This window comes from Pan paniscus, chromosome 18 (assembly GCF_029289425.2).
Source record: "Pan paniscus chromosome 18, NHGRI_mPanPan1-v2.0_pri, whole genome shotgun sequence".
NCBI classification, from domain to species: domain Eukaryota; kingdom Metazoa; phylum Chordata; class Mammalia; order Primates; family Hominidae; genus Pan; species Pan paniscus.
The window spans coordinates 81,976,124-81,993,976 of NC_073267.2; the positions used below are offsets into that span (position 1 = coordinate 81,976,124).

The 17,853-nt window shown below is 40.3% G+C and overlaps 1 protein-coding gene across 4 annotated transcripts in view; it reads left to right on the top strand.

Annotated features, from left to right (window-relative positions):
• The window catches only part of PMFBP1 (polyamine modulated factor 1 binding protein 1), a 165,867-nt gene that overhangs the window by 127,190 nt on the left and 20,824 nt on the right, over positions 1 to 17,853 (top strand). For all 4 annotated transcript variants that reach the window (XM_063597724.1, XM_055100233.2, XM_055100235.2 and 1 more), the window contains 3 exons: positions 3,081 to 3,329; positions 6,715 to 6,936; positions 16,954 to 17,124. In XM_063597724.1, coding sequence (XP_063453794.1) covers positions 3,081 to 3,329; positions 6,715 to 6,936; positions 16,954 to 17,124 — 642 coding nt within the window. The remainder of the gene's footprint in view (positions 1 to 3,080; positions 3,330 to 6,714; positions 6,937 to 16,953; positions 17,125 to 17,853) is intronic.

The following is a 17,853-nucleotide window of genomic DNA, read 5'->3' on the forward strand; positions in this document are numbered from 1 at the left end:
AAAAAAGTGGCTGCAACCCCTGGGGCTCCTCAAATACCACCAGGCATGCTTCCACCTCCAAGGCCATCACTCCCTGGAGCATTCCAGATACCTTCTTTTGCCTCCTTCAAGTTTTGGTTCAAACGTCAGCTTCTCAATTTGGCCTTCCATGCAAACATTTAATTCAAAAATGTAACCTCCTCCATCCTGGCATTCCTCATCTTCCTCCCGTTTCACTCTCCCCTGTTGCATTTTGTCCTTCTAATACACTACATATATACTTGCTTAGTTTTCTCTCTCCCCATATTAGATGCAAACTCCACAAAGTCAGGATTTTGTCTGTTTTTTTTTTTTTTTGAGATGGAGTCTCGCTCTGTTGCCCAGGCTGGCGTGCAGTGGTGCGGTCTCACTGCAAGCTCTGCCTCCCGGGTTCACGCCATTTTCCTGCCTCAACCTCCTGAGTAGCCGGGACTACAGGCGCCCGCCACCACACACGGCTAATTTTTTTTTTATTTTTAGTAGAGATGGGGTTTCACCGTGTTAGCCAGGATGGTCTCGATCTCCTGACCTCGTGATCTGCCTGCCTCCGCCTCCCAAAGTGCTGGGATTACAGGTGTGAGCCACCGCACCCAGCCGATTTTGTCTGTTTTATATACTGCTATATCCCCATTACGTAGTGTAGTGCTTGATATACTAGGTGTACCAAATTATTTGCTGAGCACATTAATTAGATGAAAATAACATACCCACACAAAGGCTAATATGGTTAATGTTCATAGCAGCAGTATTCGTAATTGCCAAAAACTGAAACAACCCAAATATCCATCAACTGGTGAACAGATAAACCAAATATGGTATATTTATACAATGGAATACTATCCAGCAATAAAAAGGAATCAAATACTGATTTTTTTTTTTTTTCTGAGACAGAGTCTCACTCTGTCGCTCAGGCTGGAGTGCAGTGGCACGATCTCAGCTCAATGCAAGCTCTGCCTCCCAGGTTCATGCCATTCTCCTGCCTCAGCCTCCTGAGTAGCTGGGACTACAGGCGCCCGCCACCACGCCTGGCTAATTTTTTTTGTATTTTTAGTGGAGACGGGGTTTCACTGTGTTAGCCAGGATGGTCTCGATCTCCTGACCTCATGATCCACCCACCTCGGCCTCCCAAAGTCCTGGGATTACAGGCGTGAGCCACCGCGCCCGGCCTCCAATACTGATTCTTGCCGCAACCTGGATGAACCTCAAAAACATTATGCAGCCAGGCACAGTGGCTCACACCTGTAATCCCAGCACTTTGGGAGGTCAAGGCGGGCAGATCGCATGAGCTTAGGAGTTCGAGACCAACTTGGCCAGCATGGCAAAACCCCATCTCTACTAAAAATACAAAAATTAGCTGGGTGTGGTAGCGCACACCTGTAATCCCAGCTACTCCGGAGGCTGAGGCGTTAGAATCACTTGAACCGGGGAGGTGGAGGTTGCAGCCAGCCAAGATCACACCACTACACTCCAGCCTGGGTGATGGAGTGAGACTCCGTCTCAAAATAAAATAAATATATATTTTTATTTATAAGAAGCCAAAAAATGACATATTATACAATTCCATATGTGAAACGTCTAGAAAAGGCAGAAAATCCATAGAGGCAGAAAGCAGATTTGTGGTTGCCTGGAGCTGGAGGAGGGAGCAGGGGTGACTGAAAATGGGCATGAGGAAACGTGGGGGGTTGATAGAAATGTTCTAAAACATTGTAATGATGGTCACACAATTCTATAAGTTTATTACAAGTCATTGAGTTGCACACTTAACAATGGTTGCATTTCATGATATGCAAAGTATACCTCAATAAATCTGTTTTCAAAAAGTTAATTTAAAAATTTGAAAGCCACTGTATTAGAAGTACTCTGTTAATGAGGCCAAGGCCACAAGCTCAACCCCTCGGGAGCCAATGAGATTGCTTGGACGCTATTTTCATTTCTTTCATTCAATACATAGGTATGTATGAATCTGTAATCTAGGCCCCATAACAGCAAACATGGCCCTGCCCTCCAGGAGTTTATAATCTAATTAGAAGTTAAAATGCACAGAAATAATTACAGACAGAATACAGAATAGCACATTAAGGACATGCTAGCAAAGTCTGTGGTACTGGTGCAAAGACAGCTTTGCAGGGAAAAAACAGGAAGGAGAGCAGGATTTAAACAGAATCTTAAAGAATGAGTAGGAGGATAATAAGCAGGGTTGGATGCTAAGGACTGCCCACAGGCTACCCTCTTTATCCACCTTAACCTCACGTGTCATTGTCATAAGGGATGCTGGAAAATATAGGAAATATAGAAGCATCAGCAACTCAGAGATGTGTCCTACCAGCAGAATACCTGGTAAAACATAGGTGCTTAGCCTGTGTCTGTTGAGTGAATGAATGAATGAATGAAAATGAAGGATGAGCCTAGCAGCATTTCAGATAGATTGTGGATTAGCAAGAAGAGATCACACCACACACACACATACACACACACACACACACACACGCACACGCACGCACGCAGAGTCAGCATCCGCAAGGTCACATCTTCCTTCAGGAGAAGGAGACAGAGTCAGTGCCCAGATGTACCTGAACAATATCTCTGGCTCTCATTTTTCAGCGTTTCAAAATCCCCAAGAATTCACCCTTGACTCATTGCAATGCTCCTTTACCCAGGGGTTTTTAATACCAAGTTTAGTCCAAGAACCAAGGCCAGAAATCCATTTCCTTCCAAGTCACTAGTGTTATCTTTATATGGGAAGGCAACACCTCAGCATATTATTACACATATCTCCCTAGGTCCTTTATGTGTATATTTTTTCTTCTGACCTAAATAATAAGATTTTGGTAGATAAGAACCATTTTTTTTCTTCTACTGAATTCTTCTTACTGAGTGGGAATACTAAGTGATACATTTCCTTGTGAATAGAGTGAAATGTTTAATAAGATCTCTGTAGATGAAAAGATAAAAAGATGGATAGATGGATGTGAATGAATGAACAAATGAAAAAAAAATCCTGGAATGAATACGTCCTTAGTGATGATCTAAAGCCTTTTTTGTATATCCTGTCTCTATGGTAGGACAAGAAGCAAGCACAGGCATTAGCATTCGAGGAGTCAGAGGTGGAATTTGGGTCCAGTAAACAGTGTCATCTGAGACAACTCCAGCAACTGAAGAAAAAATTGCTGGTCCTTCAACAAGAACTGGAGTTTCGCACAGAGGAGTTGCAGACTTCTTACTATTCTCTCCGCCAGTATCAGTCCATCCTAGAGAAGCAGACTTCCGACCTGGTTCTTCTGCACCATCACTGCAAACTGAAAGAAGATGAGGTATAGACAGATTAACCATGGAAATAACCCACATTCTTAGGTACCTGCAGAAATCAGACCAGGCCCACTAGAAAGCAGACGCTGGACTTAGGAGAGCTTTGCAACATCCCGAGCAGGTTTTATAAACCTTCCCCCTTTAATTCTTGGTCTTTTTGAAGCTGAGCAGAAGGAAACTAAACTGAATGGCATAACTCGGTGAAAGCTGCAGTATTCATGCATGTGGAATATGTGGAGTGTGTGTGCAGGCATGTGTGTGTGTGTGTGTGTGTGTGTGTGTGTGTGTGTGTGTATAAGTCCATCTTCTCCATTCTATTACCATTGCAATGTAAATGCAAAAGACTGTAGGTCTCTGAGGGTCATCAAAGAGGTATAAGGTCCATTAAATGCACCATTTTTAGAAAAGTAAGGTCTTGATAATATATAAATTCCTGGCACGTGCACACTAGATAAGATAACCAGATGTTGAGTGGGAGTCAATCATTGACAGTACCAGGTAATTTTTTCAGACTGGAGTTTTAGATCATATAGACTTCACTTAGATATATTCAGGACATTAATTCCCATTCATGTTCCAGGGTGGTATTTTCTAAGCCGAAGAGTACCACCCCTTTAGAATCCCAAGTAAATTCCAAGGACCCAAAGCTGCAGCACTAAAACCACTTGAGCAGTGATAGCACTAGCTGCAGTAAACCGTGGGTTCTAAATGATGGGACAGACATACTCTTCCATCCTGGGGTTTCCCCTGGCATTTTCTTTCTTTAGATTTAAAGATAAAATTTCAAAGAGTTAGGTTCTATTGGAAGGACGGAGAAGAAAAAAAAATTTCGAAGAGTGTTTTGGATGGTGCTGTTGCTTAAGGATTAACTTCAAGGACTTTTAGGAAGGACCTTAAAGACCATAGACTTTTTAAAAAGGGAATATTGTCACCTAGTGAAAATCTGCTCAAAAGAATTAAGAGTGGGAGGAACAGAGAAAGGTTATTCTAATCCTACAAATATAATCTATGACTTAGCCTGTGCACACACACATAGTTTTAAAAAGATAGTGCAGGGCTGTGTTAAAACTTACTGGTTCACTACAACTTAAATAAAAGGGTCCAGCCTGGATAAAGTGACCCTGAATGAGTTGGGATTCTATTTAGCAGCATATAACAGAAAATAAATAAGCTAGTTGATTTCTGTGTCATATTTAAAAAGGTCAGAGACAGGTGGTCTGTTGCTGTTATGCCAACTGTGTGTGTCATCAGGTCTAAGGGTCTATCCTTGGGTTCCACCAGCATCAGCTCAGGGCTTCCATTCTCTAAGTCACCTGAGGTGCCTGCTGGAGCTTCAACCGTCACATCCTTTTTTTTTTTTTTTTTTTTTTTTTTGAGACGAAGTCTCAATCTGTCGCCCAGGCTGGGATGCATTGGCCCGATCTTGGCTCACTGCAAGCTCTGCCTCCCAAGTTCAAGTGACTCTCCTGCCACAGCCTGCTGAGTCGCTGGGATTACAGGCACGCACCACCACACCCGGCTAATTTTTGTATTTTTAGTAGAGACGGGGTTTCACCATGTTGGCCAGGCTGGTCTTGAACTCCTGACCTCGGGTGATCCGCCCATCTTGGCCTCCCAAAGTGCTGGGGTTACAGGCGTGAGTCACCATACCCGGCCACATCCTTGTTCCAAATAATCCAGATAAAAGGGCAGAGGACCAGGTGACAAGGGTGGAAGGGAAAGGCACACTCCCTTCCTTTTAAGGACACTTTCCGGAAGCCACAACACCTTCACTTAAATATCCCTGGCCAGAATTAGTCACATGGCAACAGCTAGTTTCTAGGAAGCCTAGGAAATGTGGTGTTTTAGGAGGTGCATTGCTGCCCCCAGTAGAGTCAAAGTTCTATTAGTAAGGAAGAGCGGGAGAATACATACAGGACTCGGCAAATAACAGTCACTGTCAAAGATCCCAAACCGAGAAAGCATTGAGAAAATTATTTTAGACATTCTGCCAAGTTCCACCAATGTCTTGTTGCACAGCCTCATCAAACTTCTGTCTAAGGTTGGGTTCACTGAACAGCAGACCCTAAGACAAGGATATAAATTCAAGTAACTAATTCCGGAGGTGATTCCTGCATGCACATGAGCAAGTGAGTCAAAGCAGGACCGGAAGCCCATAAAGGACACTGGTATTGAGTAGATTGCTTGCTTGGTCCCTCTGGGGAACTCTGGGAGACAGTGTAGAACATGCCTCAGAGTGAACCCACCAACATAGCCCCAGTCATTGGTTGAGGGCTGCTCCTGAGGGCGTTAACCCCCCAGCACTTCTAACCTACCCTGTCTTGCCTCTCTGGTTGAATGGGCTCCTGGTATTAGAGAAGCCCTCAGGCAGAGTTGAACATGCTTGCAGTGGGAATGGGGTTAACTTGCAAAGAAATAGCAAGTGCCCAGGGGATATGGGCTGGCCACTGACAGCTTCGGTTACAAATATTTGGATATAAAATATTCCTCTCCTCTTCCCCTTACGTAGTAGACACCTTACACAAAGTTATCCTTTCCTAAGAAGAATCTCAAATGACAGACAGCAAGTATAATGAGCTTAAACTAATGGAACATGTTCTATCAGCATTCTACATTGGATTATTTAAACTAATATAAAGCCATCCTTCATGACTCTTCTGCTGTTAACTCCTTCAACACATCAAATTCGAGCCATACAATTTAGCATACTCAACTACCTACAGCTGTTTATTCATTTTAAATCTTATGTCCCCAAGATTGTGAAAGTTTTAAACTCTTTGAGGGGTGAGCATATGTCTAATATGTATATATCCCCTCTGCACTTAACACAATGCTCGTGAGCTTTCAATAAATATCTGTCAGTTTGTTGACTAATTACTTGATGAGGAAGAAAATAAATCTAAACAAGGATTGTGCAAATCCCAGAGGAACTTTGGGTCATGTTCCCCACCTATCTCTTGGGAACTTTCCTGACATAGTCCTGTGTGCAGGAGGAAGTCTACATTTTCTAAGTTCAACCTCTAGAGAATGCCTGGGAAGGAAAAAATACCAGCATTTCAAGCCCTTAAAAAACAGAGCTATACAAATTCATTCCTATTAATCAACTAGCAAGTATTTATTGAGTTCCTGCCACATGCTGGGCAGAATGGGAAATGGATATGGTCCTGCCTTGAAGGAGCTTACCTCTAACTAGGGCCGCCTTTTTTTATTTCCAATCATTAGCATCTTGATATTACATACTGTAGCTTTTAGATCTGTGCAGCCTTCTCTTCTGTTCACCTGGTCTTCTGGTTTAGATACAAGACTTCTCTGCAGGGAATCTTACAACCGCATCCTTTCCTCATTACGTGCTTCCATGGGCTCAATGTGGATTTATTCCTACACCTACAGGTGATTCTCTATGAGGAGGAAATGGGAAATCACAACGAGAACACAGGGGAGAAGCTCCATTTGGCGCAGGAGCAACTCGCCTTGGCCGGGGACAAGATCGCCTCCCTAGAGAGGAGCTTAAACCTCTACAGGGATAAATACCAGTCTTCCCTGAGCAACATCGAGTTACTAGAATGCCAAGTGAAGATGTTGCAGGGGGAACTCGGCGGGATCATGGGTCAGGTAGGACTTAAGCCAGGCCATTCAATCCAGGCAAGTGGATGTTCTCCCAGGTGGTCCCCTCAGACAGTCCCAGCCTCCTCCACTGGAAACCCAAACCTTTACCCAGATGTCACTTCCTGCCCTTGATTTTGTAGCCCTCAGCTTTTGAACCTCCAGCTTTCACATATCCTATAAGATCACTTCTTCACAATTTTGAGGCTCTTTAATTAACATAAAGAGCCACCACTTCAAATAACGCCAAAAGAGAATTACCAAATAAGCTTCAGCCCCGCAGTTCCCTGTGAGGTTGGCTGAGCCTTTGTTGAGATTGCATCACAGCTCATCTCCCTCTGCCCAACCCTGCTTCCGCCCTCTTCCTTTCACAGGTGTTAATACCAACAGCTCTCCCTAACAATGTCCAATCTTTTCTTAGTTCTCATGGGGGTCCGGCAGGGGGCTCTGCTAGGCCACAGGACTCATGCAAACCACAACTTCAGGATCAAATAGGGGGAAAAAGCTATGAAACATGGGAAAGAAAAGTCGAAACACCTGATTTGTTTCTTTTTTCTTTTAACTGCTACTTTTAATTACACAAGTAATACAATTATTATAGGCTCTCTAGACAGAAGTACGGAGATTAAATATGAAAGTCTGCCTTCAACCTCTTCCCCATCATTCTCCTCCTCTTCTTAGGTAATTACTTGAATCATGTGTTGAGAATCCTCTCGGGGCTTGTGCTATATACAGTTACATATATAAATGGGCAGGAGGTTATTTTTACCTAAGTGGTTATCAATGTGGTTTTAAAACTTACTTTCAAAATGCACATTTTTTTTTTTGAGATAGTGGTGCAATCTTGGCTCACTGAGGCCTCCATCTCCCAGGTTCAAGTGATTCTGCTGACTCAGCCTCCAGAGTATCTGGGACTACAGTCACGCGCCACCATGCCCGGCCAGTTTTTGTATTTTTAGTAGAGACATGGTTTCGCCGTGTTAGCCAGGCTGGTCTTGAACTCCTGACCTCATGTGATCCACTCACCTCAGCCTCCCAAAGTGCTAGGATTACAGGCGTGAGCCACCGCGCCCAGCCTAAACTGCACATCTTGACAATTTATTTTACTTACTACCTTGTATTCTGTAGTAGGGATGTACTACCTATTGACCTGTTTTTTCCTCTTTTTTACAAACGAGCTGTAATTGACTTCCTTATTTCTTTTGGATAATTCTTGAAGTGTGATTGCTGGGTCAAAGGATATGCTTATTTTTATTGTTTAAAGATACTTCTAAATTATATACCAAAAAGGTTCTACCAGTTTACACTTTTACCAATAATAATTAAGAGAGCGTATTTCCCCACACCCATCCACACTGTACGTTTTCATTCTTTTAAAGTTGTGCTAAACACTGATGGGTAGGGAGATAACGTTTACTAGTTACAATTTTCATTACCTTAGTTCTAATAGTCGCAGGTTGGGTTCCCCAGGAAGCCAACTCTAAGACAGAGTAGTGTGCAGGACATTTTTAGGGAGAGCTCTTGGTATTAACACCAGTGAAAGGAAGGAGCGGAAAGCAAGGTTGGGCAAAGGAAGAAGTCGAGCTGCGATGTAGTCTCAACAAAGGCCTCAGCCAACCCCACAGAGCTGGATGAACCTTCAGAGCCTTGCTAAATTGAAGGGAAGGGAGTTGGCCTTTAAGCCTCCATGTCGTCATCAGTTATGGGATGTGGGCCCCATAAGGAGAGGTGCTTGGCCTTGGGCAAAGCAGTTTTCTTCAGCCTACACAATCCCCATAAAGGGCAACAAGTCCTTCATTGCCAAAGGGGATCTGGAAGGCCCAGCACAGTCTCCACCACACTTATGAAGGATTGAGCACTATTCATAAGCATATTGGTCATATGGATTTCTGTTTTATGAATTACTTGTTAACTCATTTTTTACTGGGTTTTTAGTCTTTTTTTCTATTGGTGTACAGGAGCTTCTTAATATATTACAGGCAATAATGCTTCATTACATATGTGGCAAATATTTTCTCCCAGTCTGTAACTTTTCATTTTACTTTATTAGTGGTATTTTTCACCATACAAAATATTTTAATTTTTTTTTATTTTTTATTATTATACTTTAAGTTCTGGGGTACATGTGCACAACGTGCAGGTTTGTTACATAGGTAAACATGTGCCATGTTGGTTTGCTGCACCTATCAACTTGTCATTTACATTAGGTATTTCTCCTAATGCTATCCCTCCTCCAGCCCCCCACCCCCCGACAGGCCCCCGTGTGTGATGTTCCCTGCCCTGTATCCATGTGTTCTCATTGTTCAACTCCCACTTACGAGTGAGAACATGCGGTGTTTGGTTTTCTCTTCTTGTTGTTACTTTGCTGAAAATGATGGTTTCCAGTTTCATCCAGGTACCTGCAAAGGACATGAACTCATCCTTTTTTATGGCTGCATAGTATTCCATGGTGTGTATGTGCCACATTTTCTTTATCCGGTCTACACTGCTGGGCATTTGGGTTGGTTCCAAGACTTTGCTATTGTGAACAGTGTGGCAGTAAACATATGTGTGCCTGTGTCTTTATAATAGAATTACTTATAATCCTTTGGGTATATACCCAGTAATGGAATTGCTGGGTCAAATGGCATTTCTAGTTCTAGATCCTTGAGGAATCACCACACTGTCTTCCACAATGGTTGAACTAATTTACACTCCCACCAACAGTGTAAAAGTGTTCCTATTTCTCTACATCCTCTCCAGTATCTGTTGTTTTCTGACTTTTTAATGATCACCATTCTAACTGGCATGAGATGGTATCTCATTGTGGTTTTGACTTGCACTTCTCTAATGACCGGTGATGATGAGCTTTTTTTCATATCTTTCTTGGCTGCATAAATGTCTTCTTTTGAGAAGTGTCTGTTCATATTCTTTGCCCATTTTTTGATGGGGTTGTTTTTTTCTTGTAAATTTGTTTAAGTTCTTTGTAGATTCTGGATATTAGCCCTTTGTCAGATGGATAGATTGCAAACATTTTCTCCCAATCCGTAGGTTGCCTGTTCACTCCTCTGATAGTTTCTTTTGCTGTGCAGAAGCTCTTTAGTTTAATGAGATCCCATTTGTCTATTTTGGCTTTAGTTGCCATTGCTATTGGTGTTTTAGTCATGAAGTCTTTGCCCGTGCCTATGTCCTGAATGGTATTGCCTAGGTTTTCTTCTAGGGTTTATATGGTTTTAGGTCTTACATTTAAGTCTTTAATCCATCTTGAGTTAATTTTTGTATAAGGTGTAAGGAAGGGATCCAGTTTCAGCTTTCTGCATATGGCTAGCCAGTTTTCCCAGCACCATTTATTAAATAGGGAATCCTTTCCCCGTTGGTTGTTTTTGTCAGGTTTGTCAAAGATTAGAGGGTTGTAGATGTGTGGTGTTATTTCTGAGGCCTCTGTTCTGTTCCATTGGTCTATATCTCTGTTTTGGTACCAGTACCATGCTGTTTTGGTTACTGTAGCCTTGTAATATAGTTTGAAGTCAGGCAGCATGATGCCTCCAGCTTTGTTCTTTTTGCTTAGGATTGTCTTGGCTATGGGGGCTCTTTTTTGGTTCCATATAAAATTTAAAATAGTTTTTTCCAATTCTGCGAAGAAACTCAGTGGTAGCTTTATGGGGATAGCATTGAATCTGTAAAGTACTTTGGGCAGCATGGCCATTTTCATGATATTGATTCTTCCTATCCATGAGCATGGAATGTTCTTCCATTTGTTTGTGTCATCTTTTATTTCCTTAACAGTGGTGTGTAGTTCTCCTTGAAGAGGTCCTTCACATCCCTTGTAAGTTGGATTCCTAGGTATTTTATTCTCTTTATAGCAATTGTGAATGGGAGTTCACTCATGATTTGGCTCTCTGTTTGTCTGTTAATGATGTATAGGAATGCTTGTGATTTTTGCACATTGATTTTGTATCCTGAGACTTTGCTGAAGTTGTTTATCAGCTTAAGGAGATTTGGGGCTGAGACGATGGGGTTTTCTAAATATACCATCATGTCATCTGCAAACAGAGACAATTTGACTTCCTCTTTTCCTAATTGTATACCCTTTATTTCTTTCTCTTGCGTGATTGCCCTGGCCAGAACTTCCAATACTATACGAATAGGAGTGGTGAGAGAGGGCATCCTTGTCTTGTGCTGGGTTTCAAAGGGAATGCTTCCAGTTTTTGCCCTTTCAGTATGATATTGGCTATGGGTTTGTCATAAATAGCTCTTATTATTTTGAGATACGTCCCATCAATACCTAGTTTATTGAGAGATTTTAGCATGAAGCGCTGTTGAATTTTGTCGAAGGCCTTTTCTGCATCTATTGAGATAATCATGTGGTTTTTGTCATTGGTTCTGTTTATGTGATGGATTACGTTTATTGATTTGCGTGTGTTGAACCACCCTTGCATCCCAAAGATGAAGCCGACTTGATCATGGTAGATAAGCTTTTTGATGTGCTGCTGGATTCGGTTTGCCAGTATTTTATTGAGGATTTCCGCATCAATGTTCATCAGGGATATTGGTCTACAATTCTCTTTTTTTGTTGTGTCTCCGTTTTGGTATCAGGATGATGCTGGCCTTTTAAAATGAGTTAGGGAGGATTCCCTCTTTTCCTATTGATTGGAATAGTTTCAGAAGGAATGGTACTAACTCCTCTTTGTACCTCTTGTAGAATTCAGTTGTGAATTCGTCTGGTCCTGAACTTTTTTGGTTGACAGGCTATTAATTATTGCCTCAATTTCATAACCTGTTATTGGTCTATTCAGAGATTCAACTTCTTCCTGGTTTAGTTTTGGGAGGGTGTATGTGTCGAGGAATTTATCCATTTCTTCTAGATTTTCTAGTTTATTTGCATAGAGGTGTTTATAGTATTCTCTGATGGTAGTTTGTATTTCTGTGGAATCAGTGGTGATGTCCCCCTTATCATTTTTTATTGCATCTATTTGATTCTTCTCTCTTTTCTTCTTTATTAGTCTGGCTAGCAGTCTATCTATTTTGTTGATCTTCTCAAAAATCCAGCCCCTGGATTCATTGATTTTTTGAAGGTTTTTTTGTGTCTCTATCTCCTTCAGTTCACTCTGATCTTAGTTATTTCTTGTCTTCTGCTAGCTTTTGAATTTGTTTGCTCTTACTTCTCTAGTTCTTTTAATTGTGATGTTAGGGTGTCAACTTCAGATCTTTCTTGCTTTCTCTTGTGGAATTTAGTGCTATAAATTTCCCTCTACACACTGCTTTAAATGTGTCCCAGAGATTCCGGTATGCTGTGTCTTTGTTCTCATTGGTTTCAAAGAACATCTTTATTTCTGCCTTCATTTCATTACTTACCCAGTAGTCATTCAGGAGCAGGTTGTTCAGTTTCCATGCAGTTGTGCGGTTTTGAGTGAGTTTCTTAATCCTGAGTTCTAATTTGATTTCACTGTGGTCTGAGAGACAGTTTGTTGTGATTTCTATTCTTTTACATTTGCTGAGGAGTGTTTTACTTCCAATTATGTGATCAATTTTAGAATAAGTGCGATGTGGTGCTGAGAAGAATGTATATTCTGTTGATTTGGGGTGGAGAGTTCTGTAGATGTCTATTAGGTCCGCTTGGTGCAGAGCTGAGTTCAAGTCCTGGATGTCCTTGTTAATTTTCTGTCTCGTTGATCTGTCTAATATTGATAGTGGAGTGTTAAAGTCTCCCACTATTATTGTGTGGGAGTCTAAGTCTCCTTGTAGGTCTCTAAGAACTTGCTTTATGAATCTGGGTGCTCCTCTATTGGGTGCATATATATTTAGGATAGTTAGCTCTTCTTGTTGCATTGATCCCTTTACCATTATGTAATGCCAGAAGATTTTAATTTTTATGGAGTTGGATCTGTCAGTCCTTTATAAATTCTAGGTTTTATGTCTTGCTTAGAAAGGCCTTCACTACCTTCAGGATTATAAAAGTTTATTGTATATTTTCTTTAGCACTTTTATAATTTTGCATTTTTATGTTTTTATCTTTAGTCCATCTGGAATATATATTTTATATGTATAATGACATAAGGCTCGAATTTTATTATTTAAATGAATACCCAGTGGCCTCAAAACCATTTATTGAATATCCCAAGCCTTCCACACTGGTTCAGGTACCAGCTCACAGACCGATTCTTCTGTACACGGGACCTTCTCTGGACTCTGTATTCTTTTTATCTTTCTGCTGGTTCGTGTGCCAGTGTCAGAGTTTTTTAGTGACTTTAACTGGTGGCTTGTTTTCATAGATCCTGTTAGGACAGGTCCTCCTTCACTCTTCTACACTTTCTGTTTTTTCTTGGCCATTTTTTTATTTCTTCTCTTAATGAAATTTAGATTTATGTTGACTGACTTTCAAATTATGTACTAATTTGGGGGAAATTAGCATGCCCTATGGAATATGACATATTTTTACTTTTATGCAAGTTTTCTTGTGTGTCCTTCAGTAAGATTTTGTACTTTTCTCTGTATTTTCTCACGTATTTCTTGCTATGTTTATTCCTGGACATATTTCAGTTGTTATTGGTTTTATAAATGGGATCTTTTATACATTTAATTTTATTAATTTTTTTTTTTGAGATGGAGTTTCGCTCTTGTTGCCCAGGCTGGAGTGCAGTGGTGCAATCTCGGCTGACTGCAACATCCGCCTCCCAGGTTCAAGCGATTCTCCTGCCTCAGCCTCCCGAGTAGCTGGGATTACAGGCATGCGCCACCAGGCCTGGCTAATTTTGTACTTTTAGTAGAGACGGGTGTTTCTCCATGTTGGTCAGGCTGGCCTCGAACTCCTGACCTCAGGTGATCTGCCTACCTTGGCCTCCCAAAGTGCTGGGATTACAGGCATGAGCCACCACGCCCGGCCAATTTTTTTTGTTTCTGAGATGGAGTCTCACTCTGTCACCCAGTCCAGAGTGCAGTGAGGCAATCTCTGCTCACTGCAACCTCCGCCTCCTGGGTTCAAGCAATTCTTCTGCCTCAGCCTTCCAGGTAGCTGGGACTACAGGCACGTGCCACCACAGACAGCTAATTTTTGTTATTTTTGCAGAGACAGGGTTTCACCATGTTGGCCAGGCTGGTCTTGAACTCCTGACCTCAAGTGATCTGCCCACCTCAGCCTCCCAAAGTGCTGGGATTACAGGTGCGAGCCACCACGCCCGGCCTAATTGTATTATTACTGTTGTATAGGAAAACTTCTCTCTTATCCTGCCACCTTACTGAGCTCTCTTACCAGATTTTCACTTGACTGTCTTGGATTTTCCTAAATTGCTTTCCCTTTCAAAATTTACACAACTTATTTTCCACCTTATCATACTGACCAGCATCTCTAGAGCAAAGTGGAATTGTAGCCTCTTTGCCTTGCTCCTCATTTTAAAGGAAGTAATTCTAGTATTTCACTATTAAATATAATGCCTGTTCTTGGCTTCTTTTCAATATCCTTTCTCAAATTGTAAGTATGACTGTCTATATTTAGCTTATCAAGAATTGTTATTAGGAATGAATGTTGAATTTTATCAGATGTTTTTATTAGCATCTATCCATCAATGAAGCAGATTACATGAATAGATTTTCATATATAGAACAATCTTTATGTTCCTGGAATAAACCCTATTTGATCATAATATATTATTAATAATTTTAATGAACTTTACTAAATTTGTTAAAAGTTAATTTTTTTCATCTATTTTCAGAAATGAGATTAATTTGATGGCCTAAATTTTGTGCTTTCCTTGCATATTGGTGTCTGCATTATGCCGTCCTAATATAATGAGCTGGAAAGCTTTCCACCTTCTTTTAAATCTCGGCCACTGTGTATATATAGGAAGTATCTATTTCTTAAATATTACAGATAAACCCAACTGTTTCTCATTACTGTGCTCGGCAGTCCCTTCACCTCTTCTGCATTCTTGGAGTTTTCCTTTTGCTGTAAATAATTCCTTCTTAATTCTTTCAGAAACGATTGTGGGTGGCACAATTTCTCAATATTTCCATGTCTGAGCAAGGTTTATTTTGTCATCATCCTTGAATGCTAGTTTGGCTGGATATACAAACTTTCAAAAGCATCTTCCCTTAAGTCTTCAAAGATACTGCTGCATTTCTTTGTACCACCTTGTACCACAGTATTAGAGATGCATTGTTAGATGTCAGTGTGTTTCTCATTTTTCATAGTTTACCTATTTTATCTCTTTGAACACTGGAGGTTTTTAGGCTTGGGGTGTTAAGCCATTCAACACTTCACTAACCCTTTTAGTCTGAAGATCTACATTTTTCTTCACTTCAGAAAATATTTCTCCTATTCCTTCTAAATTAGTTTCCATTTTTCATCCCATAGTATTAAGAAGATATGTAGATATCTTCTTCCTTGTTAGCTTTTCTGTTATGTTTTGCAGTCATTTGCCCCTGTAGACTCTGCATTATCTACATGAACATTATTTACAGTCAATTTTAGATTTCTGCCTGGCCTTCCTGCAGCTTGCTCACAGAAGGCTTTCATGCTCACTGAACATGAAGTATTCCTAACTTTGCCTGAAAAAGCCCAGTTAGAGAGACAAGTTTAATGGGGAAAGGATCTACCATCCAAACTAGAACGCTTTGCTTTTTTTTTTTTTCACGATGTATATCAATTTACCCCCTTATGATTGTGAACCAATAAGAGGGCAGTAACCTTCGTGCATGATTTCAAACGATCTAGGGAAAGACATTTAAAACAAGCATGGTTCAAGGAAAATAGCCATACTCCTGTTGATGACAGTGTTAGGTGTTAATTTCTTTGAAGGACAATAGTACAATATCCAATTTTAAATATGATCTGGGAGTCCTACTTCTATGAATTTAATGTACACAATTACCAGAATAAATACTCAAAGATTTATGTACAAAAGTATTCATTTCAGCTTTGTTTCAGAAAAAAAAATATGGAAACAACCTATATTCTCATCAGTAGGAAACCAGATCAACACATTTAAAAGCAATTTAAAAGAACAAGATAGAAGCACATGTACTAGCATTGATAAATCTCTAACACATCTTGCTGAGTAAAAAAACATTTTTTATGTTTTAAAAAGCCAACATAATTTATATTGTACAGATTCATTTATATTATGTAAATATAGTATAAAGTTCTAGAATATGCACAGACTGTCATCTCTGGAAAGTAGAGAGATAATGAAATTAGAAGTGATGGTTGAAGAAAAATTCAGATCTGCCTGTAGTGTTACAATGTTTTAGAGAGACAATATAAATATAATTACTTGTGTAATTTGAAATTAATTTTAAAAGAGGAGTAAGATAGATCAACAAGTAACAATATGAAAACTATCTTAAATAAATTGTCAAATGAAAACACAATGTTTAAATACTGTATAAGACACTCATTTGTCCGCCAGATGTGGTAGCTCATGCCTGTAATCCCAGCACTTTGGGAGACTGAGGCGGGTGAATCACCTGAGGTTAGCAGTTTGAGACCTGCCTGGCCAACGTGGCGAAACCCTGTCTCTACTAAAAATACAAAAAAATTAGCCCGGCATGGTGGCACATGCCTGTAATTCTAGCTATTTGGGAGGCTGAGGCAGGAGAATCGCTTGAACCTGGAAGGCGGAGGTTGCAGTGAGCCAGGATAGTGCCACTGCACTCCAGCCTGGGCGACAGAGTGAGACTCCATCTCAAAAAAAAAAAAAAAAAAAGACTCATTTGTGTAAGAAAAAAAGTGATTTTTATGCAAATATGCATAAAATATTCCTGAATGATATCCAAAAAGCTGGTAACATGGATTGTCATCAAAAAGGACACCTGAGTCATAGTTAGGATGGAGGAAGACGTATCTTTCAGTGTCTTCTCTTGTGAACCATTTGGACTTTTTAACATATATATGCACTAGTTAATATTTTTTGTTTTGTTAAGGAAACCATGATTTCCATATATGAACATATACCTTTAGAATATAGGTCTACAGATTTTCCATGCTCATGGAATTCTGAAGTAACTCACAAACTATAAGCAAAATCAACCCATTATTTTTAAATCTCTCAGGAGCCTGAGAACAAGGGTGATCATTCAAAGGTACGGATATACACTTCTCCTTGCATGATTCAAGAGCATCAGGAGACCCAGAAACGACTGTCTGAAGTCTGGCAAAAGGTCTCTCAACAGGATGATCTCATTCAAGAACTTCGAAATAAGCTGGCCAGCAGTAACGCTTTGGTAAGTGTCTTCTTCTAGAACATGTATCTGGGAGACCCTCAATCAAGACATGGGGAGAGAAAGGAGGGAAAAAGAGTCACCTAAATTAATCTTTTTCGCCAAGAATCCTCAAATGTCTGATATATACTTGCCCCCCCACTTTGTTCATATTCTCCATGGTAATGCTTCTTCCCACCCACATAGTGTGAGATTCTAAAGAATCTTAAAATCTCTCACACAACAACCTAAATGCCCATCAGTGGGGAAATGGTTAAAGAGATTAAGAGAAATAATTGAAGAGATATCCCTACTGTGGAATAATATGCAGCCAGTAAAAAGGACTAAGCACATCTGTAAGAGCTGCATGGAAGGCGCTTTGTGACTTATTGTCAAGAATAAGTTGCAGAATTCCATGTATAGTTCAGTCCAACTTTTGTTTTATCTCTAATGATAATACTAATATATAAGTACAAACTGAATTTTCAATACTGTCCTCTCCCTTAGTGGAAGTGAGGGAAGGGAGAATAAGTGAAGAGGGGGTTTCACTTTTCCATGCTCAGGTCTTATTTGAATTATTTTCAACAAATTCAAAAAAGCATAAAATTAAAACCAAAATTTCATGTTTTTTATTTTTCAAAAAAAAATTACACACACAATTACACACTCCATAAGGAACTTCCTTCTTTAACTTTCAAACTTTGTATCCTGTCCTCTGATAGATTAGGTATATCTCTCCATCACAGCCCCTGA